This window comes from Haemorhous mexicanus, chromosome 19 (genome assembly GCF_027477595.1).
Source record: "Haemorhous mexicanus isolate bHaeMex1 chromosome 19, bHaeMex1.pri, whole genome shotgun sequence".
Taxonomy (NCBI): domain Eukaryota; kingdom Metazoa; phylum Chordata; class Aves; order Passeriformes; family Fringillidae; genus Haemorhous; species Haemorhous mexicanus.
Window position 1 is genome coordinate 6,011,823 of NC_082359.1, and position 25,712 is coordinate 6,037,534.

Sequence of the window (25,712 nt, forward strand, 5' to 3'; positions counted from 1 at the left end):
TAGGCAGGCACAATTCCTGCCGGCTGAGGCGGCTCCCGAGGCAGCTGCAGACCCCACTGGGCCACGTGTGACCCGAGTGCTCTGACCAGAGAAGGGCTCCGAGGGTGACATTTCCCTGCAGCCCTCACCATCGGTGAGCAGGTACGAGTGGAGGGGCAGGGACTGGCTGCTTTCAGAGAACCAGGTGCTGAAGGTGGCCCAGCCTCCTGTGGGTGACCTGCATTGAGCGGCTGCGCCAAAGCAGCACCCACTCCCCAGCAGGGTTCTTGTTTTGCTATCAAGTCGGAAAGGAGAAATGATCAGACCCCTCAGGGGGCTGTGCTGCAGTGTCTCACAGCCAAGTCTGTCCCCGTGCTGCTCCTTTGCTGGCAGGAGCTGAGCCCAGGGAGCGTGTGCTGCACTGGGGCACTGCGGAGAGAGTGTCACAGAAGGAGTTTGGCACATTCTGAGCAGATGTTGTGGCCTTAAAACTGGCAGCTGGGGCTCTGGGGTACTGCCTGGAGCTGCTCACAGGGTGGTGGTGTCCATTGCCAGAGTGTTCACACCTTCTGAGAGCTGTACCAGGGACTGTGACACTGATAACAGTGATCTGGCTTCTCTGGACATTAGCGATTGCCTGTCTTCAGAGGGAGGATGGATGGATGGATGGATGGATGGATGGATGGATGGATGGATGGATGGATGGATGGATGGATGGATGGATGGATGGTCATTTATTTAAAGATCTTTGAATGAACACAGCTGAATGTTCCTGCTCTTGTAATGGCTCTGCAGCTCTGGCTTAATTAATGTCTGGAGTTCATGGAGGCGTTCCCAGGACTGTGAGAAATCATCTGGTCCTTCCCCACAGCCCCCGACGGGTGGGACACTGGGGTACCCCGGGTGCACCATCAGCTCGATTGTCACGGTGCCGCTCTGCGCTGCCCTGGCCGGGGGCTGCAGGACGGCGCTGTCGATGGCGCTGCGGATGCTGCTGACAGACATGTTCCTGCCCATGGTGCTCAGGCCTATGTAAATGTCTGGCCACCTGCAGCCAGAGGAGGGAACGCTGCTGTTAATGCTAAAGAGGCAGGTAGAGAATCGTGTTACGTCCAGTGGATTAGGAATCAAAATTTACCTAAAATTTAAGATACAAAATTGGGAGTAGTTTAAAAAATCTTTTAACTATAAATAAAAGTAAAACCAGAACTTTTCCTGATTGAAACCAGAATCCTATTTCAAGCAGCAGTTCTGCAGGGACAGCAAGGCCCAGCACAGCCCCAGCACTGTTTGGCATCTGTGAGCTTACAGGTGCATTTTATTGTCCCAAAAGCAAAGAGCAATGCTGAACTGAGAAATGCCACACTATCAAAATAAATTAATCCTGAATAATAACCCTCAGCTAAGTAGAAACAAAAGTGACTGAAATAAAATGGCAACTACCCAGCTCAAGAAGCCTTCCACCAGAATATGTCAAAGAGCCATAATAACTGGACAAAATGTTACTCCTAGAGGACACCACCTACACGCTGCTTCTTAGCTTCACACAATTCTTTGTTCAAGTCTGGCTGCAAGTGTCAGTTCTAAGTGTGGCCTGGATGAGTCCAGGAGAGCTGAGCCACTGCATGTGAGGGCAGAATGAAAATGTTTTCAGAAGAAATCAAGGCTGGAGTCTTTACCTCAATGATCACAGAGGAGCCCAGCTCAGCTGTTCTTGAGAAGGGAGAAATACCAGCCTGCTGCTGGTGTTCAGAACCACTGACATACAAAAAAAAAATCCCAGAAGATAATGTTTCCAGTGGACTGAGGAAGTAATGACATCTGCCCCAAAGGACAGGTGACTGCAAGGGTCTCTAGTGAAAGGCCTTTAACCCATAAAACAGTCTAAGCTTTTAAGAGAAGGATTTTACTGGGGGAAGGGCTGAGCTTTCAGGGTTTGGCCTGAGATGCAGGACACTGACAAGGCTGTTTGCTTACAGCAGTGATCACCTGCTATGGTACTACCAGCTCTCAGAGCTTATTGCTTCCCCTTAACAAATACCTGCTTCTAATTAGTCTCATTCCTGCTACTTAAAATCCTTTCTCTACTACAACAGGAAGATGAAAATTTAGTTAAATGCTTTCCTTAGATAATATTTTAAAAATTCCAGCATTGATGCAGCATTTCTCCTGGCATTGCAGATGCAGCTTCACTAGAAAGGCTGAGAAGCATACCCTGAAAAGAACATTCCTAATCAAGTGGAAAGTGATTCATCTCTCTTCAAACAAAACTTGCTAAGCCCTTGTGCCCCTGGCACTTTTGTGCTCCTCCTGAACATTTCTCTAAATCCAAAGAGGAAAGAGAAAGATGGTGGTCCACTTCTAAAAGATGCTATCAGGAACTGATACAATCTTAATGTTTTACTACAAAAAAGGATGAGTAATACCTGTCTTACCTTATTCCATGCTTTGTAAACACATCCACTGTGTTAAAAGAATCTTCTTCTACTCCCAGGTAAAAGTCCATCAGGGATGGTGGAATCCAGTCACAGTTATGCAGGCCTGGCTCTATGGGGACACGTGTGTACTTAATCCCATATTCCTCTAACACCTCTGCAAACACATGCCTGACCTCTGTAAGCAAAACCAGAGACTGCAGTCAGGAGTTGGATAACCAGCTTCTTGTGTCCCCTGCAAGCTGTTAGCACAGAGGCTTCTGTCCTTTCTGTGTTTAAGAAAACAAAATTCCATTTGGTTTATCCTCTGCTGAAATCCATCTGTATGGGAGTCACCTTCTATACTGGAAGCATTTCTCCCTGAACCTCTACTGTAGGTGCCTTTCTTCCTTTCAGCACTGAGCCTTTAGTCCAGCCCCCCTTCTAAGTGAGTGACTCTGGTCTTACAGTGCACCAGAGGTGGCTGCACTGTCAGGAACAAATTCTTCATCAAGTCCTTGTACAGCCAGAGCAATGTTATCTGGAGGCAGTCAGTACTGGAGTGGGAAAACCTGGATTCTTTTCTCACTCCATTTTCCATCTCTGTACAACAATGACTTCATTTGCAAAACAAGGACAGAAGATCCATGCTCATCTCTAAAGCTGAGACCTGCAGTCAGGGACTGGGGTGGGAACAAAACAGGCAGGATGGAGTTCTGTAGCATCTGAAAGAGCCACCAGCCATTGCAAGCCCTAACACTCCAGTTTAAACTGCCCAGTCTGCTGCTGGCTTTGGTCTGCCTCCTTCAATGTGGGTGAGAGCATGGAATTAGGATGCTGAGGAGAATTACTGGTCCTTGGAGGAAGAGGTGTAACCTTGGCCATTTGTGTCATTAATGGCCTGGTGGGAAGGCCCAGGGCTCCAAGCAGAGTTTGGGTCTGGGCAGGACTGTGGGATCAGGTGGGAACATTCAAACTGCAACAGCCAGCAGGTGTCTCATGGTGGGGCTTATTGCCCATACAGGAGCTGTGGCAGGGGGAGTCCCCTCTAAGCTGACTCTTTCACCTGCTTGGTGCAGGAGAAGATTTCCTTCTTACCTGGGAGAACATGGACGTGCTGGTGGCCATCCATGTGAGGAGGTAGGTGACCTGTCAGCTCATGGAACAGCTCCACCTGGGCCTTTAGCTCCTGCTTCACCTGTGCAGCAGAAAAGGGTCAGAGCAAGACCTGGCAGAGGCTGAGAGCAGGGGAGTGATGGGGCTGCTGGGACCCCACTGAGCAGGAGTCAGGACCCAGCTCTGGGATGCAGGATGTGCTGTGGTTGTACAGGGATGTGCAGCACTGCTGGGCTACCCAGAGCCTCCCTTGGGCATTGGGCTCTTTGTGGTACTGCTTATGGGGATGATGCTGATGGGGATGTTCTAAACACAAGAGGATATTTGAACACCCATTTTTGTTTAAAATTGATGCAGTTTTGATCACCTGAACACGTTCATCCTTGCTCATGGGGCAAAACCAGCCACCTCCCTAGAGAACCAAAACTTCTCACAAGCTGATGAAAGGGCTGGTACCTACTTAGGGCTTTTCTGTCATTTGCTCTTAACTGATCTCTAGGTTCTTTGTAAATACCTGTCCCAATGTCCCTTCTACCTCCTCAGATAAATAGTTAACAGTGTATACAGGCACTGAATCAGGGAGGAATGGGTTCTCAAAGGCTGCAGAGCCTTTGGCAGAATGAGGCTCAGGACCTAAAAGCCAGCTCAAGCTGCACAGGCAGCACAGGCAGGGTTCATTTTAAGCCTACTCATAGCTGGGATCTGGGAAAGGTCTTCAGCTGTTATGTGCTGGGATAAATGCAGGCTGATTTGTATCAGGAAGGCAAGTTGTACAGCTGTATGTGGCTTTCTCCTACCTCTGACATATTCAGGAGACCTTTTGATAGAGCTGTTCTGAATCCCATTTTTCCATGGAAGAATCCATCTTGGTTGAGCAGAGAAGAGTTTGTCTTGAGCACCTCACACACAGGGGAGCCCTCGGAGAGGTTGGCATGCAGGCCTATTGGGATGTTGTATCTGTAAGAGAGTGAAATATCTGCCAAGCTTTGCACCTCCCTCACTGTGGTCAAAAAGGGGGAGATTAAAGTGTAAGAACCAGACTGATCTTAGAGGTGTTGCAGTACTCACTGGGGTACATCTTTGTATCTCTGCTCTTCCAGAAAGGATGGCAGAGTGACCCCAGCCAGAGCAGGGCATCTCCAGGTAACAACCCTGAGCACTCTACCCAGGGCCAGCCTGTGAGTGCCCCCAAACCCTGCCCCCATCCTGGCTCACAGCACGAGCTATCTTGGGCTAAATGCTGTAACTGCACTCCAGGAACTGCAGGCACTGATAACCAACAAAAAATCCAGATCTTGCAGCTTTCTCTAAAGTGCTCCATTAGCCCTTGCTAGGTGGCCCCTTGAGTTGTTCACCCTCTTAAAGATGGTACATTTATGAGACGTGAGTTTTACTTGATGACTCCTAAAGCTGCCCTTAAGTAGAATCCAGTAATTCCTCTATAAACAGTGCCCAAGGAAGCTGTTATGGCAACAGCACAGGCTACAGGTGTAAATACAAGGGGCTGCAGCTGGAATTGCCTGCAGGCCAGGCTTCTGTCTACTGGAGGAATCACTCAGTAAGTGGCAAGGCTGAGCTGTACAGAGCAGCATCTCCCTGGCACAGTCAGAGAAGGATTAGTGCAAGGAGGCCCACAGTGAAGTGTAGAGCCTTGCTAAGGAGTCTCAAGGGTATGATTGATTACCCAGTTGCATGCTGTAAGATTCTAAAAAAAAAAAAAAAAAAGGAACTATGGAGTTGGTGTGGCTGCAGAGCTCCCCCCAGGGCTTAGCAGAGTGCTGGTGTTTCCTTCCTGGTCTGTGCTGTGGATTCCCCTACAATGAGAACAGGACTTGTGCATGTTTGGATTTGTGCTGGGTCTCATTAGCATTTCTGGAAATCCTCAGAACCAGTAGCCAAAATGATGCTTTGAAACTTTTTCCAAGACAACCCGTGGCCTCTGGCTGACCCAGTGCATGGATGACAGAGGTGCAATGTTCCATCTGTGCTGCCCAGTCTGAGTCATGGTGCAGAGTGAATTTCAAGACAAGAAGTCTGTGATGCTTTAAATCCTTCTTGGAACTTCTGCAGGGAGCTGTTAAAAGTGGGTGTGGTCTGTCCCTGACACAGCCCTTGTACCAGGAGGAGAAAACAAAAACAATCTCCATTGAGGGAAAGGGTACAAAACTGAGACACCTGAAGCTGACTGGTGAAGCACCAGCTCACTGGAGACAGGACTGTGGATGGATTGGACCACGTCAGAGTCATTTAGCTCATTCAGGTTCTAAGGTTTTGGCCCTTGAAGGACTGAAAGCCTTTTTTTTTCCTGGTGCAGTCATTTGCTAGATACTACTTCTCAAAGACATAAATGTTAGGAGTCAAATTGTATGCACAGCTCTGTGGAACAAAATTAGTTCTTTGTGTGATTAAGGAGCTTGAATGTTTGTTTAATGGAGCAAAACAGCTTGTGGAGAAAAAGGTCCTCTCTGGCTTTTCTGATCTGGTGATTTCTGTGCAGCAGGGCCCAATTGTTTCACTGATGATAAATGTTCATCATAGCAGGGGCCTGAGCACATGTGCACACCAACTGCTGGCTAGCACAAGAAGTGGAAGGTGGCACTGGGGGGACAGGCTGCAGGGCAGCACAGGAGGCAGCTACAGTGCAGAAGGGTTGCTGTGGCAGGAGGGCTTCCCCTCCATCCTGTGACTGGCTGGGCACTCTGCACAAGTCCAAAGGCAGAGGGGAAGCCTGTGGTTTTCTTCTGGTTTTCTTTTAGAAATCCACCCCAGATTCTTTACTCTGCCTCTGGGAAGCTCTTACTGCCTCAGCTGGAGTATTAATTGTACCACAGCCAGTGCTGTTTGCAAGAAGAAAAGGATTCCTGTGTTACCATGAATCAGCAGATGGACTTTTTCTGTTGAGTACTCTCTTTCTCATGTGTTGTGGGAGGGCAAGAAGTGAACAGCTGAGCCTCTCAGTGTTGTCTCCCAGGAGCATCAAATGAACTGCCTCCAATTGTGCAATGCCCCAAATGCTGTGAGGGAGGCTATTTCCAGGAGAAGGCAAGTCTCTCTGACAGGTGTGGGACACCAAGGAGCCAGGGGCTGCACTGAGGAACATGAGAGCAGCTCCTGGCCAGGGCTGAACCCAGCCCCAGAGCTGGGGAATGCGCAGAATGTGGAAGTGCAGAGAGAGCTGGCCTTGTCCTGGGGTAAGAGGAGACCCTGACTGTAACATTAGAGTGTGTTTCAGAGCTTTGCCTAACACCAGCTGAATATCTTAATAGTTTTCTCGTGGAGTCAGTCCTGGTTTGACAGACTCTGCATGCTGAGGCATCTGGAGAGGAACTGCTGGTGTTTAATGGCTCTAGGATAGAGGCACTGAAAGCAAAACTCCAAATGCTGCACATGAGAAACTTGTTCAGAAATATTCATCTGTGGGAGATGCACAGAAGAAGGCATGCTGGGGAGGTTGTAAGGATATGGGGAGAAGGACAGGTCAGTGGGTACAGCAGAGGTCCACTACAGGCTTACAGGGAGAAAAGTCAAGGTGTGGGAATATCCTGAGAGGGCCCACTTTTCAGAGCACATATGATTGTTTCTGCTACAGAAATATACTTTGCAGTTGCCCACATCTTTCAAAAGACTGTAAAATAGCTGCTCATTTGTTGGCTGAAATACTGAAGCAGAGACGAGCAGCTCAAGCAGCTTACATAGCATGTGATGCTGCCCTGGGACCAGAGCTCAGCTGTTGTGGGTTTGGCCTCATACTCCTCTGCCCAAGTCCTTTCCAGATGGGACAGGGTGAGCCCTGCTGGTCACTGCTGGTCATTAACTGCCAATTGCTCACACAAGATGCAAAATAAAAGGATTGGCATTGGGATTCAGGCAACAGTTTAGTTTCTGTACACAGCTACCATTGCTGAAACAAAATGATGTGAAGAATCTACCTGGTGTCCCTAAATCCTTTTTGGTGACTCTTTGAAGCTGCAATGACCCTTCCAGTCTGTTTGGAGAGGCCCCTCTGTGTCTGCAAGTCTGTCCCAGTGCCCCAGGGAATGCAGAGATGGAACAGGATTTAGCACGGGGATTCACTTCACTCCTGACAAAGCCACGGGACATTGGCTACAGGTGTGTGCTCCTACAGCAGCAGCAGCATTAGACTGAGCTGCTGGGGAACTGGGGAGAAGAGACTCAGGCCATGGAGGTCAATGCACTAGAGAGCTGCTTGCACTGAAAGTTGGCTGTTACCTCTGAGGGTCTCCTTGAAGAGGTGGGGGGAAAAAAGGAGAGACTTGTGCAGGAGGAAATACCCTTACAGCAGGTGCTAGAAGGAATTTACCCCGGAAAGATTTCTGAGTCAGTGGGCCCAGTCCAGTTATCAAAGAGAGAGGAAATACAGTCAGTTAAACTGCTTAAACTGCTTCCTTTTCAAGTAGTTGCTTGTTTTGCCACACGAGTGCTCAGAATAAATGTGTCTGCTGAGGCAATGTGCAGCTGCAATCCCTGTTCATTGACCCTGGAGATGGGCACTGCACTGAGTCACTCTGGCTGGTGGATGAGTAACAGTGTTCTGGGTCCTGCCTGGCCATGCCACAGGACAGTTGCAATGGCTGTGGCAATTATGAAATTTGCCAAGCACTGGTCCAATTGCCTTGCTGAAGGCTGGATGCTCTGGCATAAGCACGGCACTTTACCCTTTCCCTTAATGGATAAACAGATCACAGCTTCAACAACCTATTGTATAATCCAGAAATTTGTATCATCCAGGAAACTGCTGATCATCAGGTTTCAGCCCAAGTGTGACTCAAGTCAGAGCCTCATGTAAATATCTGTATCCCATCATCTCACTTCAGTGAACACCCAAGTGTCTGAGGCCAGAAAAAGCAAGGCTTTGAGTAAAAATGTGCCCTTCTTACTTTCCTCATGTTGGCATTTGTATACTTCCTCACACACACTTTAACCATTCAGTAATATCTGTCTTTCATCAAATAACATATTTTCTTGCTCTATTACTGCTAAAAACCTATTTCTTCTGCCAGAAATGCTCTAAAGCCTCTGCAGTGTTGAGCTGGTGCTGTAACATAGCTTAGGGACCCAGGTTTCTGTTGTAATTACATCTTTGTATCAAGAGCAGCTCCTGTGTCTGCAGCCTTACGTCAGTAAAATGGGCTGCTGCCAGTAAAGTCAATATGATCTAGGATTCTAGTGCAAGGCTTCAGATTGGGTCCCACCCCTATCCAAACAGTTGAGCAGAGGAACTGTCTGCTGTGTGATTAACAGTCACATACATGGGTTGATGAGAAAGCACGAGAGATTTCTAAATTAGTCAGATGTTAACTGGGAGGGTCAGAATTAAGTCACAATTTACACACATATTTTGCAATTAGTGTTGATGGGAAAGGAAGTGAAAACACAGAGAGTAATTAAGTGTGGCTTTGTTAGATCCTTCTGTTACATGTACCCAGATGTTATGGGGCCTTCAGCTGATGTTCAGTATTTAAACTGCAAAAAACCACCCAGGAAGACTGAGGTTGTGTTCTAAAATATGTCACTCTTCATGAGCTATTTGGAAACAAATGGAAAAAGGTCCTAAGGCTCAGTGACACCTGAGTTGTTTGATGTAAAGGGGAGGGGTGGGAGATATAGCAGCAAACTCCTTGAAGAGGTGGGGGGATGTCTTAGATGTCTCTATTTCTATCTCCGTATTTCTAAGGAAAAATTAAGGTACTTCTTCATTTCAGGTTACAAAATAACCTGTTTCTGGGAAAGGCTCTGGAATAATCACCAGGAAGTCTGGCTGACTTCAAGGCAGGGCCTGTTAAGTAGAAAATTGAGATTATATTATATGGATAAGCAGGAAATCACAGTCAGTTAAGGCCCCATAAAGAGAAAAGTTTTGAGTTACTGAAAAAACCCTCAGCCCACAATGGCAGTCTGTTCTCCCACCTGCTGCTCTGGTTATGTTCTGCTCTGGCAGATGCTATCAATAGGTTTGTCATTTGGTGATGGATCAGGCCTCTGCTGAAACTTCTCTGTTGCCAGAAATGAGTGTGCCCCTTCTTTCAGCGCAGCTGTGACAGTGGATGAGGAAAGCCCAAGGTGCTGAGCCTGAATGTTAAGGAAGGTGTGTTTTTTACTGCTTAGTTCTGTTGTTCTGCAGTTGGCTTGTGTTAGAGCTGCTACAAAGATCTGCTGACTACCATCACATGTCTGCCAAGGCTTTTAATCAAGGCTCGGGGCAACAGATGGCATACCCAGAAACTACAGAATTATTGTGAAAATGAAAGGAAGAAAGAAACTTCAGAGGAACTGTGTTCCTTTCTGAAGGATGCCAAGTCCTAACATTGTAGGGCAGCATGAGGTGCTTAGGAAGGAAAACTTGTCTACTTATTAATTTGCTCTGCCTGTGTCCAATTAACTTAAAACCAGGTGAGGAGTGAGAGCTTAAGACTTGCAGCTACAAGCAATCATGTAATAGACAGTTTATCAAGAAGCCATAAAAGCAATCCATCGCTCTGACAATCCTGGCACTGTGTGTGAAAGACCAAATTCCACAGCACTGGAATGTGCCCCAGGAAAGGACAAGCTACTTGCTTCAAGCCTCTTCTCTCAGCTGGGGATAGATCCACTCTTCCTGCTTACGCCACTGGTCAAGGCTGAATAGGGGAAGACAAACATGGGGAGAAAAAAAAACAACAGGAAGATTTTCATCCATAATAGAAAAAGCCTCAATATTTATGGTGGGATGGGAGATGTCACCAAGCAGGGGAAAGAGGGAATAATATTGGCAAGGCAGTCAAGCAAGTGATACTTTCCCATTTCTGCACCACAAGATGAGGAGGACCCAATGACATTTCTAGCAAGTCTGACCTATTTGTCATCTGTGTAGAAAGAGTTTGCGTCAGCCTTTGTGACATGAACAAATATCTCAGGGTGACACAGGGCTTTGTTTATACACACAGGTGCCAATTAGCAGCAGCTGAACCTGGGCTTGCATTACAAGATGAGGAAACCTCTTCACACCTGCTAATGCTCCTGCCATGGTTGGGTAGGGCTGAATACACCTGCAGAGTTACACAAATGAGGAACTGTAGAACCTGGGCTGCTGATCTTCAGAGCTGGCAGATGTTCCCAAAGTCACCCTGCTTGTATGCTCAGAAAAGATTTAAATCCATTTCATTCACATTGACAATTCAAAATTACATTTCCCCCACACCCATTCTTCCCCCCCCCCAAAATCAAATAATCAAATTGTAGCAGCAGGCTGCAGCCTCTGCTGTCCCCTGCCCTCCAACCTGGCTTTTCACACCCATATCAGCTGCCAGCACCAGTGTCATGACCTGGATTCAAAGATGCTTTCTAAACCCCTGATTACATGGCCTACTTCCTGGCTATGGAAATGAGGCCAGGTGGATTCTATTTAAAAGTCTGCTAAAGACCATAGCTAAAATAGCTGACAACATTACCAGACCACGGGGACTTAAAGGTTTCACAGTGGCTCTGTGGCTGAGAGATGTGCTGGCTTTATCTCTGTGTTTTATGTTTCATTTGTTAATAGGATTTTAGGAATCTTACTGGTGTGGTGCCTCTCCCCTTCTCGTTGCCAGGCAGTTCCTCCCTCAATGTTTGTGGGGAATCTTTAGCCTTTTTATAGACCAGATTGCCACTAACACAGCACCCTGGCTTTCCTCCACTACCCTGCTCCAAAGAAGCTACAAGCAATTTCCAAGTACCCCTAAAATCACAGCAAACTGAGGAGAGATGCTCAGTGAGAACAAGGTCAGCAGGACTTTCATGAAACTCTTCCCCACAGCAGCTGCATTTGAAGCATAAGGTCTCAGTTTATGTACCAGCAGTACAGCTCCTTTCCTTTTCTGCTTTCCTAAATTGTTTCTCAGCCCTGATGTTCTCTTTTTCAGGACATATTCCTGCTTCCAAGCACCTGCCCACACCACAGCTGAAGCATTAGCTGGGTTTTACCTCCTAAACACAAATAATGCTTCTTACTAAAGGATTTGCTGGACTAGACTATGAGACTGACACATAGCATTTGATCCACTGCAGAGCTAACTGTGCCAGCAGCCCCTGAAGCTGGTGAAGAAGTAAAGGTGGTAGGTACAAGGTATTGTCCCTTTCTTAATGTATGCATTTTTACAGATATGTTTATCAAGCCTAGAATTAATAGAAATATTGATGTGCTTTTTAAAAAAGGTTTACAGGGTGGGGAAAAAGTCAAGATTTCCAATGCCCAGTTTTATAAATGAGCCTTTGCAGAATCACACCTTTGCCTGATTCTGCAATGAGCCTGGCTGACCTTGTGTTCAGCCTGGGTGAAATGGATCAATTAAATGAGATTTAAAGACTTGTGCTTTTATGCTCTTATAGTTTTAGGGGTAGCAGATTGGTCTGAGTATACAATGTGCACTTTCCTTCTGATGATGCATTTTTAGAAGTGTGGAAAGAGAAAGTCTAACAAACCCAAATTCTACTAGTCAAATAGTGGAAATGGCTTCCTGTCCTGAGGGGGGGTGGGGAAAGGTGCAGTAATTCTAGAGAAAGACATTACTTGTATCAGTTAGCAGATCACTGGTTTTACTATGAAGACTCTTAGTAAATGTGTCTGAATAGTTTTCCTGTACCAGCCTGAGCTATGACACAGTGTTTATTCTGGGGCTACAAAATACTAAATTTTCCAGGCTTGGTTTTTTGCGAAGGCTGTCCACAAAGGACCTAAAGAAAGTAGCTTACCTCCTTGCCAGCTTGGCTGCATCTGCTGCAGCACTTCCGTTGACTAAAAGGGACACGTTAGATATCGCGCCAGCCAGGAAACAGTCCACAATGCCTTGGTTTCTCCGAGGACAATAGCCAAAGTCATCTCCAGTTACTATTAGCTTCACCTGAAGCATCCTTAGATGTCATCCCTGGCAAAAGAAAAAAAGTAAAAGGAGGTTAAATCGGAACACTCGGCAGCCTGCAGATCACAGGCAAACAGGAAAAGAGAGGCTTACCGCGGGCGAACCCAGTGGTGACTCAGCCCCTGACTAACTCGTGCTCCACCTCAGCCCGCCGCAGTCTCGCAGCTCGCTCTGCGGTAGCATTTGCGTGTGGCCGGCGGGCTCGCACCATCCCTGCCTGCTCCTCCCCGAGAGCAGCAGCCGTGCCCTCCCCTGTGGGGCCAAACCCTTGCGTGCACTGTGTACCTCTGGCGATGAGAAGCGTGCGAAATCTCAGGGACTTGGTGGAACGATTTAACCGATCGAGGGTGCGTCAGAGGGTCAAATTCCATTCCCGGGCCCACCCTCGCCCGCGGTGCCCAGTGAAATGGCACGGGTGCGGATCACCTGAGGCAGCCCTGCAGCCGTGACGTCTTTGCGGTCACCGATCCCCGGCTCCATCGGGCGCGGCCAGAAGGGATGGGGGCCGCGTCCCCGGAGAGAACCGGGACGGAGCTGCCTCCGGCGGCCCGGCCCTGCCTTCCCGCTGCGGCGGGAGCGCAGGGCCCCGCCAGCCCCCTCCCGCGCCCGGGGCGGTGCGTACCTCCGCTCCGGCCCGATCCGGGTCCCAGGGCCGCCGCCAGGTGTGGGCGGCCGCGGCCGCCGCTGCCCCTGGGGGGACGCTGGCCCCGGCGGCGGAGCTGTGCCCGCGCCGCCCGGCCGCGCATCCCCCCTGCCCGCGCTCCGAGCGGCCCCAGGCGGGAGCTCCCGCGGCCAGGCCAGCACGGGGCGGCCCCGCCGCAGCGCCGGCGCCTCCGAGCGCGGCGAGCACCGGGGAGGCCCCGGCGGCGGCCCCTGGCGGCGGCGGCCCGCAGCGCCGCACGGCCCGGTACGGCCCGCCCGGGGGACCCGCGCCGCTCTCTGAGGCGGTCTCTGCTCCAGATCCCCGAGGTGAGACCCGCCTGTGGCAGAGGGTGGGACAAGCGATTCAGTTCGTGCTCTGTGCTGGCTTCAGCGTGAAACTGCTGATCCCAATGATGCCATGGATGTATAATCCTGCAATCAGTGGCTCTCACAGTAGCCACTTGCTTGTTTTCCCCCACCTTGGTTTGCTGGCAGTGTGCACTCAGTCTGACTTCAGAGCAGCAAACCCTGGCCAGGAGGTCCCATGGCTCTTGGTGCTGGGCTAGAGAAGGGCAGGGAGAACACACAGTTTCACAAAGGGCAGCTTCTAACATGCTGTCGTTCAGTGCCGGATGCCAGCCAGTTCTCCATCAGGCTGCATGTAAAATCTTATTTGTCCTGGCATTGAATTGCTTTTTCTTACTGCAGAAAAGCTACTCTGGATCTACCAGAATGAAAGTGAAAGTGCCAAGTATTCAGCTTGAAATGGAGAGTGGAAGATACTGCTAGCCTTCATTTTTCACCTGTGGAAGAGGATGAAGTTCTATCTAAGCAGAACAATCCCCTCCTTGGTCTGTAGTGTTATCCGAAAACATTCACCCACTTCTGATATTGCAGGAGAAACAACAAACAAAATGTTTGAGGTAGGGAGAATGGCAGCTCAGAAAGTGCCATGCTAAAATGTCCATGGATCCAGGGTAGCTGTCTTGGTGTTTGCTGTAACTTGTTCCAGGAAGCAGGGATCACACTGGGACTGGGACTCCTCCATGGATGATGGTGATTTCCACCTCTGAACCTGTGCCAGCATGGAGGTAAGTCTAGAAACAGCTGACAAGCAAAGCACCAGCTTCCTGAAGAGCAACCAGAGTGAAATGGGTTGGAAAAGACTTTAAGGGTAATTTCTGTGGGAATGAGCTGACAATCCTGCTGCTTAATTCATGTATAAAGAAACCACAGCCTCCAAGTGTCTCCTTTTTCAGCAGAGTTCAACTCCTAAAAGACAGCCAGCGTGCCCATGCCCCAAAGTCAAGGACATGACTTGTAGGCACAGCCAGAGACTGACCATCTTCAGCAAAGCAAGACCCATCAGTTTGGAGACAGAAGCACGCTTCAGCAGAGGAAACTGCACCCTGTTCACACCTGAAGTTTGAAACATCTGTCTGGGCACATCAACACCTGTGGGAGTAATGGTTTTCCAGGTCTGTCTCCTAACAAGGAATTTGGAATCACTGAGTTGAGGTAGGTTGCAGCTCTGTTGATCTTTAGGCTCTCATCAATTCCAGTCCATGTAGCAAACTGCTACAAAACTTTGTTTCCATTAGCCTGAGGGCACTTTGAAGGGCAGCTAAATTTTGAATGATAATTTGTAAGTTTATTTTGATACTTTGAAGGAGAAAAATAAAAGCAGAATGGGTGATAGCAATATTATTAATGGTAGAATTTGGTTCCTAGGCTGTGCTCTCCCTATAGGCCCCAAAATGGGCAGCACTGGGAGCATGGGAGACTTCTCTGCATCAAGAGGGGACATCAGCTGTTTGTCACTTTCTTACTCTTTCTTGCTCTTCCCTGCTCATGTAAATGAGCAATGACTACTGGAAATGATGGTGAGAGCTGGAAGACAGCCTTCTACCTCTTCAGTGACATTTTCTCTTAGAAAAGCCTTATATGAAATGAAATTCAAAACAGATCATGCTAAAATGCTGTAGACAACTTGCTAAATCTTCATTCAGGCAATTCCTGTGAGCTTTTCTGTCATTTGGTAGTTGTTTGGTTCTGTTACAGAAATGTTTTTGATGTTCTGTAAATGTTTTCAATGCCCTTGGCATTTCAGAGGGGATATTCGTGCACCTGCTACTTGCTTCCCCTTCTGGGAGATGAACGTCACAGCCTGCCCACGTTCCCCAAGAGGCTTCACTTACTGAGGAGTGCTGTTACTGCAACAGCTGAAGTCAGCACAATTCTGAAGTAATGTCATGAATCATAAAATAAGCACCTCCTCTCTTTGCCAATGCAAACTCTGGGGTTTTCTGCCTCTTTCTAGAACTGCCAGTGCTCCCTGACTCTGCACAGGTGAGAGGCACAACGTAAGAATCTTAGACAAAGATTGGCTTCTCAGCCTTCTTAACCTTAGTATGCATTTAATGCTATTAACAGTAACATCCTTCTTAAATATTTAATGCACTTCCTGGAGGATTTTCTTTTCTGATTTCATACCTGTTTATCCAGCTCTCCTTTCTGCTACTGGAAGTAAATATTCCCCAGCAAGCAAACCTCACCCCTGTGCCACATGCCCTTAGCAGCAGTGCCCCTCTGCAGCCTGCACTCACAGCTGGCTGCAGCTGACCCCCACAGAGCCCAGAGGTGAAAGGCCCTTACAAATTCAACCTGGAGCTGAAAGGCAAGGCAGACTTCCTCTGGACAGTCTCTTCTCTGCAGTGAAGACAGGCACATTGGCCAGGATTTCTGGTGGAGCTGCATAAACCAGGACATGGACTAAGGAGAGGCTGCATCTTCCAGCTTAACTAAAACAAAACACAGCTCCTCCTCAGCTTAGCTGCAAAAGCCAGCAGGACCCCTCACCATCCTCAAGTGCTTCACTGCTTTAGAGCTTGAATATCTATACCTGAACTTTGAGTTAATCAGTAGAGATGCTGAGGTTTCCTGTATTTCACAGAAGTATTTTCCAACAATTACTGCTTCCAACAAGGCATCTGTTTACATGTTGACATAAAAAATGTGTTTTCTTTTTCTTGTTCCCTTGGCTGCAGTTAGTTCATTTGGGATTACAATGGTAGCACAGTAGGACTTTGTTTGTCTTTTCCTTACATGAAATTTTGTTGAAAGTGTGAACTCTAAAAGGCATTGAAAAGAGACAAAGCAAAATCCATTTTTTAAATGAAAATGTGTAAACATTTTCTTTTCTATCCCAGCCTCAGAGGTTTTGTAAATCTTTGAAGTTCAGTGGCTTCTGTAGAAATGCTTAAACTACAGTTTTTCATCCATAGAACAGCTTCCTCCATCCTGCATCAAAAAGGGCTGAAACCCCCAAACTCTGGGGGATTTCACTCTGCTAAGAGTGAAAGGCTTCCCTGGTAACCATGTGACATGGCCAGGCAGTACCTGTCACCTTCCTTCATCCATGTCTGAAACACCTGAATTTACACCAGCACAAAACAATGCCTGCAAGGTCTGTGGTCCTAGCAAGGTGGCTGAAAGGCAAAATTTGCCATTGTGACCTTCTAATTAACTTGACGCTTGGCATTAAATTATGGAGGACTGCTAAAAGCCACCAAACTCAAATCCCTCCTGATGCAACTAGCAGGCCTCTGGTCCTTGGTGATACTTTGGCTCATGGATGGTGAGGTTTTATCCACTCTCCCTTTTTTCAGAGGGTTATTTTCTCTCTGATGCATTTCCTTATATGAACTAAACTACAGCATCTGTGACTTCTAACTGGGGTTGAGATGATGTAAAGCCTGCACATTCCTTTTCCAGATATCTCTTTGCCTGATGTCGAGGTCTATTAAAATATACAAAGACACCTGGTCAAAAAAGAGTTGAGATGGGGAATATTTCTCCTAGACAATTAAATGATGGGTCCAAAACAGGTACTGTTTAACTATGCACATTAAAAGCTAAACCTAGACTATCTGATTCCATTAACTCTTTGATTAAATCAGGAATTCAGTTTGACCTCTCTGAAAGTTATTATAAAAGCTGCATAGATGTTCTGTGGAATTTTCAGAATTACAGTAAAGTTTATCTACCATTGAGACAGATGTCTAGAGGTTTTTCAAATCCTATGAAAAACTAAGTTATTTTAAAAGCTGCCTGAACTGATGTAATATATATTGCATTTTTACATGCTTGTTCTAAAGTAGAAGCTAATCATCAAAACAACAATTCCAATCCATGCCTACAAATTCTAAATAACTTCCTCAGCTTCAACTTACACTGTCTAGACAAAAGCAGAGTTATTGATTATTGCAAATGTTGATCAGGAGTCATTAAAACAAATTAAAGATACCAGAGGCAGGTCCTTATGTTAAGGGGAAAAAAAGAATTAATGCAAACATGGGTAACACCTCAGCAGTGTCACTACACAGGAAAGTTCATCTGGCAGATCACTTACAGTGATTGTTGTCACCTCCCAGCATCACTGAAACCATGTGAAAAATCCCAGTTGATGGAATGGAAATGCAGATTAATTCCTTTGGGGTTCTGAGGGGAGATCTCCTGCTCTTGAAGGACAAGCATCAGGCAGGAGAGTGGCTGAGAGATGGTGACAGTGACAGACACATTGCCAGGACTCTGCAGAACTTCCCAGGAAACCCTCTCTACCTCAAAGACTAGAAAGAGAAGACAGCAATTAAAAAACATCAAATCTCCCCCAGATGAAAAAAATCTTCAATTTAAATATGTAAATAGGTATATGTTAATACTTTTTTTGTCAAATGTCTTCTGCTTATTCTTACATTATGTTTATATCTACTGAATGAAAAATCTAAGCAAATTATTTTGGTTATCTAATCCTTAAACAATTTAGGCTGAGTGATAAGAAACTGGAATTCTATAAATTTTTGGCAAGCCATTTTTTATCACTTGGATTTCTCCCTGGCTGACACATTTTATCATTATTACTTCTGTTCACTGTTTGTATGAGGCTTAGGGGTCACAGTTGGAAGAGCTCTGTTGCAAGGCATGCCAGTGGAAACAAATGTTTCATCTGAAGTGAGATTTATAACCAGCTGTTCCTCAGTGTGGAGTGAAAGGAGGAGACAGAAAAAAAAGCACACAATCTTTGCAGATCTGATTGTCTACAGCTACTCTGTTGAGTTCAGTAGAGTTCATCTTTATTGACATCAGAGAAGGGACCAGATGCAGAGAAAAGCCAATTGAAGAGCTCATGTGGGCTTGTTTCTGTATCAGGTACTAATGCCTTCAGAACTGTCCCTGTCTGTTTTGCCTGAGGTTTTGTGGGTCTGAGAAAGAGCCCAGGTGTATGCAGTGTTCTCCATAAATCAAGGGCTGTCTATGCCAAAAGATGCACCAGTGCATTTTGGAGTGTGGACCGTGCCCAGGAGTTGCCAGCTTTGCTGCCTTAGCTGTCAGTAACTGCTCCAGTCATGCAAAGCACACAGAACGTTTAAAGCCAAAGGAAGTTTAAACAAAGGCCAATATAAAAACTATATCATTTTTCTATAATCAGTTGCTTTGACTAAGCATACACCCTCTGAAATTGTCTTGTGCCACAGATTTCTCATTCCTGCATGTTAAAAGCATTTGGCACTACTCAACCATTTGTTTCAGGGAGGGCCAGGTTATAACTATAGCTGCCCCTGAGTGGAAATGGTAGGAGTTTCCAAAATGCTTGAAAATCAATTGTGCACAATGATGGGGGGTGGGGGTGGTGGTGTCTGAGTGATTGAAGGCTTTGTAGTTACATTTTACATTCTCCCCTTTAACAGCACTGTTGAATTATTTTGTTTCTGTGCATAAACAAGAATCATAAAGAGATTCCCATCACAAAAAGCTGATGTTCCCATGACCAAGGTGAAGCCACATAATTTCTGAGGCAATTTTACCTGGAGCTTACAGCAATCTACCAGAAACAATAGAGGGCCCTGTGGCAATGAGGTGCTTGTTAATTGCTGTGGGTGTTAGGCCTTGATGGCACTTTGCTGGCAGCCGTTCTAACCCAATTATGTTTCTAAAGTGGGACTGAAAAGCATTGTAGGGAGCACCGTGTAAACTGTGCACTAAATGCACTGAGACTGAGCGACCTCCCAGAAAGACAGACAGGTGCCAGCTAAAGCCCCATATGATTGATTTTCCACGGCTAAAATGGCAACCACAGACATCTGGTTTCACCCCACTTATAGCAACAGAAGCAATACTGGGATGGTGAGTTTTGTTTCCCACAGAAAAGGGCAGCATTTGTGTCCAGGGGTCTGCCCCCCACCCAGGTGCCTGTGACCCCCAGTGGGCTGCCACCCCCCAAAATTCTGAATGGGGCAGGATGTCTCCCAGAGCCAACCTGCCACCACCAAGGAGCAGGGCTGCCCTGGCAGTGCCAAGCACCTCCTGCAAACTGACATCAGGAAACTGGTTGTTGTTGTCTTAGTTAGAACAGCAAGGCTGTTAGGAATGATGTAAAAATTTGGCATTTGACTATCAGTGGGGGAGCTTTTGCTTCTCTGTGAGTAAAGCTTTATACCTCCAGCACTAGGAATTGAGTTTTAGGTCCTGAGGAAAGCACACTGTGTGTGTGTGTGTGTGTGTGTGTGTGTGTGTTTATAGACATGCATGTATGCGACCTGTGTTTAGTACTTGGGCTTATTTTAATGCTGGTCTGGCATTTAAGTCAGAGATTTTTCTCAAATGTAGGTATAGCTATGGAAAACAGGCCAGAGCCAGCACAAAAAAACTAACCATTTGATTGAGAGATATTACATGGGCAGGAAAAAATCTCAGAGCTTCAGGACTGGTGGAAGAGAGAGTCAGCTGAGCATCTTATGATGTTTGCACTACCCAGCAACACTAATGGGCTTTCTAAATCATCTTGCAATATCAAGTGCAGTGTTTTAGTTCTTTGCTGTTGCAAGGACAAAATACCATTATTACAAAGATGTAAGTCACAGGATGGGAGCCCTTCTACCTGTTTCCTTGCCACTAAGATCAAAATCGTTTGCTTTCTTGAATTACTTTGAATTATTCACAGTTTTACATGGGACTCACACAAGGCTGTGATGTGGTACATGGGTAAACCCACTGAGCTGTTTCAGAGGTAAAAGAACTATGCCTATAGGAGTTCAAGTGTCCTTTGTCAATGACTGCCTCTTACTGAGATTTTTTTTGGGGGGTATTTCTTCAGTTTGCAAAACTATGCAATAAAGGACAGTATGTATGTTAATTTATGCAGACTTTTTCCTACACAATAGAGTTTAATAATCACTTAATTATAAGAACTTTGCAAGAGATTGAAGCACAGAAGGTGAATTTTGGGATCCAAAAGCAAAAATGTTATTGCTACAGCCTAATGTTACAGCAACCATTGCTAGTTCTTCTTTGTGTAGTGTTTATGCTCTATAATTAGAAGCTCTAATACAATCCAGAAATTACTGGAGCTGTAATTATCATCCAAGTCACTTCACAAACGTGAATTCCCTTTGTTTTTCACCACTGTGTTACTTTTCTCTGTAAATCCCCCAAATGGGTAGGTATTTACTCCATTCTAAGAGCCAGAACTGCAGGGAGGAGCAGAGCTAAATGTGCCGCCGGCCAGCCCTGAGCTGGAAGCGGCCTGAATGGAACAGCAGGGGCTGATTGACCTGACAGTGCAACTGCGGCTCCCCGAGGCTGGATCTGAACACTGCCCGTACCTGGGCTGTGACCTCTGAGCCGGTTCGTCTCTGACACTGCTCTCGCCGTCAGGACATTTGTCCTTCTCTGGCTCTGGTAATAACCGCACGGTCCTACCCACAGCACGTTTTCCTCCAAGGCCCTTTAGCAACCCCTCAGCCTGACCTGGCTGTAATTGTTCATACAGCCCAGACCACGTTAGACGAGAGGGTAGCAGTGACAAACCTGGCCTCTCCTGCTACGTTCTCGGCAAGGGCAAACTGCAGAGCCGTGTCAGCGCTGCCCCAGGGGTGCCCAGCAGCCGGAGGTAACACCGCTCCGGGCCCGGGGGCGGCGGCAGCGCAGCCCCGTGAGGGAGAGCGCCCGCAGTTCTCCTTCGCGTCCACACGCGAGGGGGGCCGCCACGCCGCGCTCTCTGATTGGTCACTTCCCTCCTTGCCGGTTCGCCGTAGCCCAATGAGAGTGCGCGGCGGTGTTGGGGGGCGGGAGGGGATTGGCTGAGCGCGGCGGTGGGCGGGGCGGCCGCTGGGCCCGCGCGGGGGAGCGGAAGCGGCGCGCTGAGGGCGGCCGTGGCGGCGGGGCCGAGGGGTCTGAGGGGGTGGCGGGGCCGGCCGGGTGCGGCGCGATGCGGGGCGGCCGCCGCCTCTTCCCGCTGCTGCTCCTGGCACTGCTGCCCGGGCTGTGCCACGGCAAGGAGCCGGCGCCGGGCGCCGTGACTTGCGGCTCTGTGCTGAAACTGCTCAACACCCGCCACAGCGTACGGCTCCACTCGCACGAGGTCAAGTACGGCTCCGGTGAGCAGGGCCTGGCCGAGGAACTGGAAAATGGCGGGGCACGGGCTGTGAGGGGCCGAGGAAGCGACGGGGGACAGGTCGTGCCTGTCAGGGAAATGGCGGGGTTGGGCAGGCAGTGAGGATGGTGGGGAAGGTGGAGGAAATTGGAGTGTCCCGATGTTCGTATCCTTGGTGCAGAGGGAAACGGCAGGCCAGGGAAGGATGTGGTGTAGGGATGGGCTGGAGACGCGGCGGGGACAGGGGGATACTGAGGCCTGTGGGACAGGAAGATGTGTCAGCTGCTTTGTGGGCCCTGGATTTGGGATGTGGCAGGGGTGCTGTGCCCTCGTCCCTGAGGTAAACCCTGCTCAGTGTCACGGCCCTCAGCAGTGCCTTCCAGTGTCTGTTCTGGCAACGAGGGTGTTGGTCTGTTGGGGAACACTAAGACCTTGATAGTATTTTTGATAAAGGTGGGATGGTGTGAACAGTACCTGTCATGCATCAGATTTTTTTTCTTGTGTTCAGCATGAACTTTGACAGTTTGCATCAGTTAACACATGCTGTGTTTCACTGCTTCCATCTGAAAGATGATTTGGTACCTGCATTCCTTTTGCAGGTAAATGGACTGTGGGAATAAACCATCTTGTAAACATGAAGGCTGACAACATTCAAGCAAATTTCTGTAGTTTTCTCACATCTTTTTGAACTGGGGAAGCGGGATAAGTCTTGTGTCATTTAATTTTATTCAAACAGGAAGTGGGCAGCAGTCAGTGACAGGAGTTGAAGCCTCAGATGATGCCAACAGCTACTGGCGGATCCGTGGGAAGAGTGACAGCAGTTGCCAGCGTGGGACACCAGTGAAATGTGGGCAAGCCATACGACTCACCCATGTTAACACTGGGAAAAATCTGCACACTCATCATTTCCCATCACCACTCTCCAATAACCAAGTGAGTTGGTTTAAATCTTAAGCTTTTGTAAAAGTAGTGCATGCTATTGACAATAGTCTCTCCAGTGACTTGGGTTTTTGGAGAATCAGGCTTGACTACCAGCTGCCAGAAGCAGTATGTCTGTGCATATCCAGATTTGAGTATATTCTGCATCTTAAAATGATGTATTTCAGTTCTTGACAGAGGTAATGTAGTATGTGCCAGCATTGGTATTTTACAGTACTTTTAACAAATCTGCTTTTTTTTTATTTTTCTGCACCGTTGCTGCTGGGAAGGCTGTTCTGAAATGCTTGGTGTTTTCTAGATGCAGATGATTGAGTATCTCCCTCAACATTGTGAAGATTGCTCTAGAGCCAGGCAACTAGTCATGTGTTATAATGTTAGGCATTCCTATGTCCGTGTTCCTTGGGGATCCAGTCTATTAGTCTCAGTTGTCTTCTTGCTATTCCTGTTTCATTTCACTGTTCATATTTTTCTGTCCTCCTTCCACAGGAAAACTGAACTGTTCTTGCAATCATACTTAATTAGAATTTTGTACATATCTAGAAGAGTGTAATTTCTAACTGTAATTCAGCCCCAGAACAAATACTTCTCCAGGATGGAAAATGTCATGTAAATAATGCAGTTGTTGGAAGATTTTTGTTGTTAGTCAAGTCAGTTTTCCATCAGGCTGTGTAGATGGGTTGTTACATTCAAACTTGGAAGCTCTGACTCTTTGTGGAAAAATACTTCTTTCACCATGAGTAAAGTGGCTGAAACAATAAGGTTGAGCTTATTGTGTAGGGTGTCTCAATAATCTGATTATTAAAAGAAGTGGGAAAATAACATTTCAAATTAATTGTCCCAGGGAAAGATTGACTCTGAAACCTTCCCCGAGTTTCATTTTTCAGTGTAGGCACTTCATATATTGTCATCAAGGTAAGAATGTTCAACTATCATTGTGGGGTTTTGTTTTGTTTGGAGTTTTTTCAGCACTTTTTGCTCAGATTACAGGTTGGAGTTTGTTGGCACTTTGTGTTCAGATTGTCTGGTAGAACCTTACTGCTTCTGGCTTCAGTAACTGTTGACAAAGCAATACAGCAGCACGTCTTTCTTTTGAACTCTGCTGAGTCTGTGGTTGATGTTTGTGTGTCCTGGAGGTGTTTGCTTACACTTTCACTTCAGGAAGCTTGTGTCTCTAACAGGAAGTAAGTGCCTTTGGGGATGATGGCGAAGGAGATGACCTGGATTTCTGGATTGTGCAGTGCAGTGGGACTTACTGGGAGCGGGAGGATGCCGTGCGCTTCAAGCACGTGGGGACCGAGGTGTTCCTGTCCATCACGGGGGAGCAGTACGGCCACCCCATTAGAGGCCAGCGGGAAGTTCATGGCATGCCTGCTGCCAACCACCACAACTATTGGAAAGCCATGGAGGGAGTCTTCATCAAACCCAGTCTGGACCCTGCAAAACATGATGAGCTCTGAATTGACACAGAATCCAAAATGCTTCGTTTGACTCCAGTGTTTGGAGATGCTAATCCTTGGTCTCTTCTAAGTCCTGCCTTGCCTGAGTGACTGATTTTCTGTGTTACTGAAGGGCACTAGTTCATTCTAGGAATGCAGCACTTCTGTGGGGAATGGCTTCTGCCAGCTTTGGCCACTGACACTTATTTGGTGAAGTCCTTTCTGAATTTCCAAGCTTTATTGGTGAAACTAGTTCATACATCTGTTAGGTTTTGTTGTCATTTGTTTGCTTGTTACTTTTTCTCAAATTTGAAGAAAATGAAAAAATGAAAGTAGTACTTTTCTCTAGTCTCAAGTACAATAAAACTTTGTATTTTGTAATCTTTTTCCAGCTATAATTAAATATTTAGAAATTGATTTCTACATCCTAGTGAAAGAATGTTATTGATGAGGAGATGGATTGAGTGTAGAAATGGAAAAATGGTTCTGAAATACAGTGTTTTTTGAATGATTTGCAGTCAGCTATTCAGTCTGGGTTTAAAAAAGGTAGCCATTTGAAAATTGCATCCAATGTCTTATGAGAGTTTCATTCTGTATTGTATTGGAAGAGTTGAAAATATTGTGTATGTTGGAGTAAGAAGACAAAATTTTAATAGTTTTACTTTGTCCAAGAAATTCAGATGTTCTAGTAGCAGTGGTACAGCTGATTGTCCATTGGTAAGGCTGCTCTGCTGTATGAACAGGTGCAGAAAACTCCTGCTTGCTTAATTAATATTGGAATTTTACAGAGCTTCTTATGGTGTAATAGAACATTTAAATTTGGCTTACTTCTGTGTCACTCTACAAGATCAGTATGACAATCCAGGTGAATAAATGGTGAGGCATACACCTATGTGGGTTTTTTTATGTGTGAATCCAGAAGAGCAAAAAAAATCTGAGACAATGGTTTGGTCATGGATTTCTGACAGAGTGGTATGCACTGGAGTGCTAGCAAGGGATCTTCACTGAACAAGTTAAGAATTTCTGTGTTTCTCTGTGAAAAGGAATTAATTCTTCAGTGCATTTTTTACACAGAGTTACTGGAAATACTGATTAAAATTCAAAATACCATGTATTTGTGATTTTGTCTGAAATTGAAAAGCTCACCAAATCAGTGAGAAAAGTCAGAACATTCAGGTGTTCTTGTTTCCGTGTGTAAATAGTTTACTGATTATGGTGCTCATTAGTCAATCAGTTAAAGAAGCAGGGAACTGATTTACTGCTCTTACAGCTCCAGCTGGGAGCTGCAGTGTCGGTGTTGTGTTGAGAGGGCGCAGTAGGCAGTTGAGTTCAGCTTTACAAATCCAGCAGGCTGCTCTGTGCACCTCATGCAGGAGTGCTGCCCAGGCTGGCTCTAGGCTTTATTTAAGGATTTCCTGCTAGGGAAGATGTGTCCAAACCCTATGGAACAAGGAACCTCTATAACAGCATTTCTGTGTACCTTGCTATTTTTCTTCAAAGGAAAAGGGAAGAATGTTTTTCTAGTAATTTTAGTTGCATGTGTGTATTTAAGGATTGCAAGCATTTTGGAGATTAAGTAGACTGGCTTTTGCTGTTTTGTATTAGAAATAAACTTTCCTGTGATTAATATTTCAGGTTCACTCATACTCTTGACTAATTGGTATTGAGGTTATAGCTATAAAAGGATAACTATTTTAAAACAAAACAAACCTGCATAAACAAGCTTTTCCCTTATTAAGGACAGCTTTCCTTTTGAAGGTGTTATATACATAAACACAAAAAATGTGATAGGATTTGACAGGAGGAAGAAATAGTCTTGGCAATGAGTTCTCCAAGTTCTCTAAGAGCTAAAATGCTT

At 46.5% G+C, this 25,712-nt stretch overlaps 2 protein-coding genes and 1 long non-coding RNA gene across 7 annotated transcripts; 2 read left to right on the top strand and 1 right to left on the bottom strand.

Annotated features, from left to right (window-relative positions):
• Positions 1–694: 694 nt before the first annotated feature.
• On the bottom strand, positions 695–12,397 carry YDJC (YdjC chitooligosaccharide deacetylase homolog). Of its 2 annotated transcripts, none has more exons than XM_059863442.1 (5): positions 12,240–12,397; positions 4,307–4,466; positions 3,492–3,591; positions 2,415–2,592; positions 695–1,027 (listed from the first exon to the last, which is right to left on the bottom strand). In XM_059863442.1, exons 1-5 carry the CDS (start codon positions 12,395–12,397, stop codon positions 718–720), a joined length of 906 nt encoding a protein of 301 aa, XP_059719425.1. In that variant the 3' UTR covers positions 695–717. The 2 variants fall into 2 exon arrangements, with proteins under 2 accessions (XP_059719425.1, XP_059719424.1); XM_059863441.1 differs by having other exon boundaries at positions 695–1,060.
• Positions 10,792–17,102, top strand: LOC132336203 (uncharacterized). Of its 4 annotated transcripts, none has more exons than XR_009488819.1 (4): positions 10,792–11,270; positions 11,411–12,753; positions 13,757–14,566; positions 15,159–17,102. It is a non-coding gene; the product is annotated as an uncharacterized LOC132336203 (long non-coding RNA). The 4 variants fall into 4 exon arrangements; XR_009488817.1 differs by lacking the exon at positions 10,792–11,270 and having other exon boundaries at positions 12,615–12,753; positions 13,757–14,139; positions 14,308–14,566; XR_009488816.1 differs by lacking the exon at positions 10,792–11,270 and having other exon boundaries at positions 12,615–12,753; positions 13,757–14,139; positions 14,311–14,566.
• A 4,178-nt stretch (positions 17,103–21,280) lies between these two features.
• Positions 21,281–25,483, top strand: SDF2L1 (stromal cell derived factor 2 like 1). Its single transcript, XM_059863938.1, has 3 exons — positions 21,281–21,483; positions 22,216–22,412; positions 23,597–25,483. Exons 1-3 carry the CDS (start codon positions 21,315–21,317, stop codon positions 23,873–23,875), a joined length of 645 nt encoding a protein of 214 aa, XP_059719921.1. The 5' UTR covers positions 21,281–21,314; the 3' UTR covers positions 23,876–25,483.
• Positions 25,484–25,712: the final 229 nt, after the last annotated feature.